Source organism: Arachis hypogaea, chromosome 13, assembly GCF_003086295.3.
Source record: "Arachis hypogaea cultivar Tifrunner chromosome 13, arahy.Tifrunner.gnm2.J5K5, whole genome shotgun sequence".
NCBI lineage: Eukaryota > Viridiplantae > Streptophyta > Magnoliopsida > Fabales > Fabaceae > Arachis > Arachis hypogaea.
Window position 1 is genome coordinate 73,143,669 of NC_092048.1, and position 7,481 is coordinate 73,151,149.

The 7,481-nt window shown below is 34.7% G+C and overlaps 1 protein-coding gene across 2 annotated transcripts; it reads left to right on the plus strand.

Annotated features, from left to right (window-relative positions):
- Positions 1-1,534: 1,534 nt before the first annotated feature.
- LOC112732291 (uncharacterized) lies at positions 1,535-5,923 on the plus strand. Of its 2 annotated transcripts, none has more exons than XM_025780960.3 (4): positions 1,535-2,155; positions 2,489-3,267; positions 3,389-3,487; positions 5,613-5,923. In XM_025780960.3, exons 1-3 carry the CDS (start codon positions 2,083-2,085, stop codon positions 3,479-3,481), a joined length of 945 nt encoding a protein of 314 aa, XP_025636745.1. In that variant the 5' UTR covers positions 1,535-2,082; the 3' UTR covers positions 3,482-3,487; positions 5,613-5,923. The 2 variants fall into 2 exon arrangements, with proteins under 2 accessions (XP_025636745.1, XP_072068142.1); XM_072212041.1 differs by lacking the exon at positions 5,613-5,923 and adding an exon at positions 3,884-4,558 and having other exon boundaries at positions 1,616-2,155.
- Positions 5,924-7,481: the final 1,558 nt, after the last annotated feature.

Consider the following 7,481-nt stretch of genomic DNA (forward strand, 5'->3'; position numbering starts at 1 on the left):
GTTGTGTTGAAAAGCTAACGTCTGGGGCTTCTATTTGATATATAATATGCCATAGTTGCCTTGACGCTAGGTGACGCGACTGTGTGCTCCATGCGGCCACGTCGCAGTGACGGAAATCAGCATGTTTGAATTCTTCTCCAGTGAATTCTGGGCTATTTCTGACCTAGTTCTCGGCCAGAAAATATAGATTAGAGGCTATAAAGTAGAGGGAATGCATCCATTAATAAAAAAGCTTTCACATTCACAATTTTAGGAGTAGATGTAGTTTTTAGAGAGAGAGGTTCTCTCCTCTCTCTTAGGATTAGGATTTAGGACTTCTCTTAGTTTTAGGAGTGACTCTCAATCCCAGGTTCAATGTTCTTTTTATTTATTTTTCTAATTTAATTTATGAACTCTTCCATGTTACATTTGATATCTTTAGTAGTGCTAACTGAGGTATTTCAGTTTATTATTGCTTTCTTTTATTTACATTATTGTTATTCCCGTCTGAAGACATTTTTATTCCAGTAGATTTACTTTTCTCCTTTTTGGTCTTGGTTAAGAAATTAGTAACTCAGGAGTTATCAAACTCAAACATGATTGATAATTGTTATCTTTGTTAATTAAATTGAACTTCAATAATCCCAATCTTTTCTTATGAAATAAATAGGATCCGAAGATCAAACCAATTAATCCCTTGACCTTCCTTTGCCTTAGTAAAGGTTGACAAAGTGGAATTAAGATTCAATTTTTATCATCATTGATAAGGATAGTTAGGATAGGATCTCTAATTTCTAATACCTTGCCAAGAGTTTATTTTATTATTACTATTTTATTTTATTCTTTTTGTTCAACATACTGCTTCCTTACTTTCAAAACCTCCAATTTACAAACTCATAACCAATAATAAGAACATACCTCCCTGCAATTCCTTGAGAAGACGACCCGAGGTTTAAATACTCGGTTATCAATTTTAAAAGGGGTTTGTTACTTGTGACAACCAAAACTTTTGTAAGAAAGGTTGATTGCTTGGTTTAGTAACTATACTTGCAACGAGAGTTTACTATAACCTCTAAACCATCAATCTTCAGTTCTTCAAAATAAAAAGTAAAAAATTTTTTTCATATGTGTTTGGACACACCTAAATACTGTCACGTGTCAGCATATCCAACCTTATCTTTAACATGTATTTTTAAAATGAATTTAGAAATAATGTATATTATTAATTATTAAAATAAAAAATCTTTTAAATATTTATATAATTAAAAAAATATTAAAAATATTAAAAAATTAATTTATTTTTAATATTAATAAAATATCTTTATACTTTCTCTAAAAATATTTTATATTTTATATATATATTTTCTGTTTTATAAAAATTTTAAATTCGAATGTGAATATATTTTTGATGATGTCAGTGCATCATAGGTCGCATCCTATTTATTAATTATTAACCTTTTATGGCAAAGTTCATATCTTGCTTTTTAGTCAAAGTAAATAAAATTATCATTCAAATCTAAATAATAAAAATATGACTAATTCGTTCTAATTGGCTAATTGCATAAAGATTTTATACAAAAAAAAAAAAAGTAAGAATCTCGTCTACAAAAATTAGTTCTCATCTGATATATTAGATAGTGTGTATATATATTCACTGGACTTAAGATGAGTACATACTTGAAATGGAAAGTAGGTCATAACAATGCAGAATCAACCCATAAGCGATAAGCACAAACAAACACAAGTTGAGTATTAGCCTATTAGGTTGCACAAGAGAGAACCAAGTGTAATAAGGGAGTGATCAACGGAGGATAATGATTTCACGCGGAGCCATTATCACCTAATAATATAACTACTATTATTTCCATACCAAGAAGAAGATTTCTCTCTCTCTCTCTCTCTCTCTCTCTCTCTCTATTCCCTCACCCTCTATCTACTGTTTCTTGCTTCCTATCTTTGCAGCTACCTTGGTAGGGTTCTGCAACAGTACTAGTACTACTTTGTCCGTTTTCACTCTTAATACAAAAAAAGGGACTCTAACATCAGCAACAACCGCAGAAAGATCGCACTATTATTTGTGTTGTGGGCCTTTCTGCTTCAATCATGCCATCAGGTGCCAAGAAGAGGAAAGCCGCTAAGAAAAAGAAGGAAAAAGAAACCACCAACAACCTTCAAGGTAACTTTTCTCTACTCTACTACTCACGCATCTTTATCTATGTATGTATATGCATTCATGCTTCATTTTCAATTTTCCCACTCTTTTTTTTTCTTTAATTTTAGTTTTATACTTTTATTTATTTATTTTTTGTGGTTAGTTTTGGTTAACTTGGGATTAACATTGAACTGAGATTACCTTGCACTAATTATGTAATTAGTAAATTAAATTTACCTTTGGATAACTTAATGATTGTTAGATTGATTGTGTTTGAGGGTTTGTTAATTCGGTTGGTTGGTTAATTGATTGTTGCATAGTATGGAAAATTTGAATGATTCAATGGCGAACTTTTAGGAATTGATGAGTCGAAGGTTCAAGATGATAAAGGAAGTGATGGTGGCTCGCCGGCGTATTGCGACCATGACCATCACCAGCCATTCAAAGAAGGGAATGAGGAGGCGGCAGAGGTGGTGGAGGCAAACCTGTCAGCTGCTCTACCATCCGCAGAAGTAGTTCCTACTCGTGATGTTAAGATTGATGAAACTGTAGGACGAAAGGACGAATTCGGTGTTGTGACAGAGACGGAGTTGAAGGCTGAGGAGGAACGCGAGATTGGCGATGGAAATGATGTGGAAGCTAAGTCAACAAAGGAATTAGATTATGAGAAAGGCGGTGGTAGTTCAAACGGTGAAGCCGCTAGTGAAAAGAATTTGAGGGATGAAAGAGATAGTTCAATAAAAGAGACAGTTAAATATGATGAGTTGGTTGAATCAATTGATTCTTCACATGCCAAAATGACATCTATGGCTGAAGATGCACCAGCTTGCATGGCTGATAATTCGGTTGTGGAATCTTCTAATTGTTCGGCTAAGGCAGCAGGTGCTTTATCTGAGGTGAAAAGCACTGGTAATGGAAATGCACTACAAGAAAAACTGGTAGTCTCTCAAGTAGGAGCAACTGAATTTGGTATGAAGAGAAAAGAGGATGATAGAACATCAACTTTCGAGGAACCTAAACCAAAGGAATTCAACAATGAAGTGTTTTTATCACCAGCTGTTTCTATTCCTTTACCCAAGTCCACAAATGAAACAGATGTCAGAGATTCTGAGACTCCAGAATGCTCTGAAAATCAGGTTTTTTGACATCTCTTTTTCCATTTATGAGTGTGTTAATCTTTCTAACTCATGCTTTGTAATTTTTTTTAGCTGAAAATTGTTATAAATTTTCTGCTTTCATATGTGATTTGACATGCAGCCTCTGGCAGCATCAGCTCCACGAATGGTCCAAAAGACATCCTGGTTGAATTGCTGTGGACTATTTGAAGTTCTGTCCGGCACAGAGAGATAAGTACAGGTTAGGAATTCTTTTATCTTGTCAAGTTACATTCAGTTGAAGTTTGAATTCCCTGCCAACTTAAAAAATAACTTGACAAATGATTGATTTTGAATATTGAATAAAGATCTACTTATGTTATAAATTTGATTTCACTGCTGAATTCATAAAACAATTCTGAGCATTGCTTTCAACATAGTTTAAGATTTTCTTTTGCCTTATTCTTTTTTTTTTCATTTAAAAAAAAAAAAAAACTTTACTTTCGGTGATTGCATTAAATTATGCATAGTTGGGGTCTCAATGATCTATTCTTTTTTCTTCATGTCCTTGCAACTGATATTGGTCATGAATGTGGTATGGACCTCCACACTTTTGTATATTGATAATATTGATAAAGTTGGATGAATTCTCTTGCAGAGTGTCTGAGAGACTCGGTCCTCTCCTAGTCTAATTCTGTATTTGAACCTTCTGAGATGCTTTCCTCAGCACTCTCTCACCCCCACCACCCATAATTCCACCTCTAACGGAATCTATTTCAGAAAATCATCCTCTCAGTACATGCCTCTATTTCATCCCTTGTTCACATGCCATTCTCTTCTTTTTTTATTTTTTAAAAGGATACTCTTTCTAAATAAACTCTGTCACAAGGTAAAATGCTCGTAGTGTCAGAGCAGTATCATTTATTATCTTTCACCACCCCCTTCCAAATATACCTTGTCCGCTAGGTGGAAAGCTGGAAACAAGCAATGAATCTCTGCTGCCAATTCCCATTACTTTCCAAAATCGGGGAGGTTCTGACACTTGATTTGTACTTTTTAATGTGCTGCTGAATTTGTGCTAACTGGCAAGGCAGCTTCAGGATGCACTTGTAGCTCATTCCTTAGATGGTGCTGCTTGTGTGTTAATTTTTTGTTTTCATTCCTTGTTTTTGGTTTTCATGAAGTTGAAGAGGTTGTTTCAGTCTGCTATACTTTAGCTTCAGTTATGTTCTTAGTAGAGGAGAAAGCATGGAAAGTATCCCATGTTTGTAACTTTAGAACCACTTCCATTCACTCAAATTTTTATGGCTATCTTATTGATTTTTATTGTTCATCTTTGTCAAGGATTTTAATTTAACACTTTACCCGATAAAGATAAAAATTTGCTATTTCTTTGATATTGGACTATAAATCTCGAGTTGCTTGACTGCAGCGTTAAAAATGACATATACCTCATGCTTTTTCTGGTATTTGGTTATTTGACGTTGTAGTTTGGACTTCTTAGGTTGTGTTTGTGAGTTTCACTTTTAGAGGGAAATAGAGGGGAGAGAAGGGGCTTAAAGGAGTAAATACTCAAATTGGTCATGAAGGAATTTTAGATCGGACACTTTGGTCCCAAATAAATTTTTAATTTGTCCGATTGGAGTAACTTTCGAGGACTTCTAGAGAATAAAAATTTGTTAGGAACCAAAGTGTTTGATCTAAAATTCCTTGGCAACAAATTTGGGTGTGTATTTTGGATTAAAAGGGTAAAACAGGCTTGAAAGCACTCTTCAAACCGGATTCCCCCCCCCCCCCCCCCTTCCCTCTCCAAAGTAAAGCTAACAATTACACCATTATGTGAGTTATTGAGTTGAGCCTGTTGAGGTCTATTTTACTCTTCCAACTCTTCTCTTTACTCCTTTCTCTTTCAAAACTTCAACTCACAAGCACAACCTTAGGGAGGAATACAGATGGAATGTGTGCACGATACGTGTATGAATAAGTTAGTTTCCATTACTAGTTGCCTTGTGGGCTCAACTTTATATTAGATTATTAGCAAGCTATATTGGTTTTTAATTCATTAATCCTTAGTAATTTATAGCGCTCAAAATGCTTCTATGCTGAAGAGGTTAGGAAGAAATCACCCTTTTATTGTTATCTTATACTCAAATCACCGACAATGAGACTACAATTATTGAATTTCTTTTAGATAAACCTGGTTAACTATTCAATATGCATACACTGTATATTCCTTGCTTGCTTGCATGCTCATTATTTATAAATGTTCATTTGCTCACACAATGGTGTCATTAGTATTATTGATATACTATTTTTAGTATTAATATTTAAAGGTAATGACAAATTGAGTTTTAGTTAACATCATGTGCCTTTTGCTTCTCTTGCAGAAACACAAGCACGCGGATCTCATCTTATGGTCAAACATGTGAAGACTTGAGACTTCGTTGAGAAAAATTGAGATAGTTTAATCTGATTTAGCTGCCTTTTTTAAAATTTTCACAAAACTAATAAGAATAAATATTGGGCAACTAGCCCCACTATATGGTCCGTATATACTTCATATGACGTTTTCATATAAGTGTCGTGATAATTGTGCTTAGAAACAGTTTCGGTTAGCTCTATATACTCGAATCTTCACAACTTTGCAAATTTCATTTTCTTTTTTGGGTTAAATATGAAGTTATTAGTTCTTTCTTCATGAGAAGTTTGTGCAATGTATTTAACTAAATTACAAATCTAAGATATCAACCAATTAAGAATCTCACAAGTTGGGAGATAAACTTAAATTTTATATCCATTTATGTGTTTACAAATCTAATATATCAACCAATTAAGAATAACTTTATGAAGTTTACACACTTGAACATATCTCAGTGACATATATCCTAACAGTTGTTTCATGAACACATTATCAATTAGTTTGTCATTCAAAGAAAGCGTTGTCGAAATCATATTGGTTGGCTGTTGACCGATCTATAAATCAACAGGCCAACGGTGGTCGACTAGAGCTTGGTGGTCAACAGGGTTGGCCAGTTGGTGGTTGGATGACGTTCAACTAGTGTTGGTCGACCTCTCGGTAGGTCCACCAAGGTCCATTGCGTGGCGATTTTGCTCTCGGTCAAACGGTTTGTCTGTTGGCTGGGATCCATTGCTTAGCAGCGGTTAGCCATTGGCCAGAAAGTGCGAGGTCAGTCTATCTGCTAATCGATGATGGTTATGTGTTTGCAATGGGTGCTATTATTGGCAATGATAACAATAAAATCAGGGGACTTGACTATGAAAGTGTTTTTGGTACTGAGGCATATAATCAAACACATGGAAGGAATTTGTATTATCAGCAAAAAGCATCAACAATGGATCATAACAATAATGGAGTTATAGTAGTTAAGGATAGCCCATATGATCATCATCATGGTAATTCCAACAATTGGGTCCAATTGCTATACCCACTCTTGCAGCATCAAGGTCTCTCTGCCATGGGACTCCACTATTCACATTATTTCATGATTGAATGAAGAATAGTTTATTAGAACCTGAGAAAGACAGGATCATAGACAAGGTGAAAAAAAAAGAGGACATGAAATTTTGTCAGCTTTGGGTAATTAAGGTTTATGTGGCGCTAAACTAGATTTCTAAACTTCACCTTCTGATCTGAAAAAATTGACCTTGTCTGTGGCGTTTTAGTAAGATTTGGGGAGATTAACTCGCTAAGACATTAGGCTTTAATCACTTATGGTTTTCTATGGAATGAATCACTCATTGTTAAAATAGTAAGAAGTATTAATCTGGAAAGATAAACATCTCCAAGACCTTAACTGTTTCCTCATTATTATTTTTAGACCAATTCTTTACTACTTTCCTTATTATCTTGTTTTATGCGTTCTCAACAACAATCCTCTTTTCTGCTTGCCTGACTAAGTCCTGCAAGACAACTATTACTTGCTCAATCCAACAATCCTCGTGGGATCGACCCTCACTCACCTGAGGTATTCCTTGGACGACCCGGTGCACTTACCGGTTAAGTTGTGCGAATTCTATTTTCGCGTACCAATTGGTAAAGTGGAAGTTAATTTGTTAGGTGATTGATAATGAGAATTATGTCGGTTAGAAATTTCACACAAAATAATTCTGTTGATAGTATAGTTCCAAACCAACAAGTAATTCTCACATCAAATTTTAAAAGATATTCAGTTGTCACAAGTACAAACCCCAATGAAAATTAACCGAAGTATTCAAACCTCGGGTCGTCTCACAAG

Coding starts and splice junctions, on each gene's coding strand:
- LOC112732291 (XM_025780960.3), top strand. CDS start 2,083: ATGCCATCAGGTGCCAAGAAGAGGAAAGCCGCTAAGAAAAAGAAGGAA. Junction 2,156..2,488: donor AACCACCAACAACCTTCAAG/GTAACTTTTCTC, acceptor GCGAACTTTTAG/GAATTGATGAGTCGAAGGTT. Junction 3,268..3,388: donor CAGAATGCTCTGAAAATCAG/GTTTTTTGACAT, acceptor TTTGACATGCAG/CCTCTGGCAGCATCAGCTCC.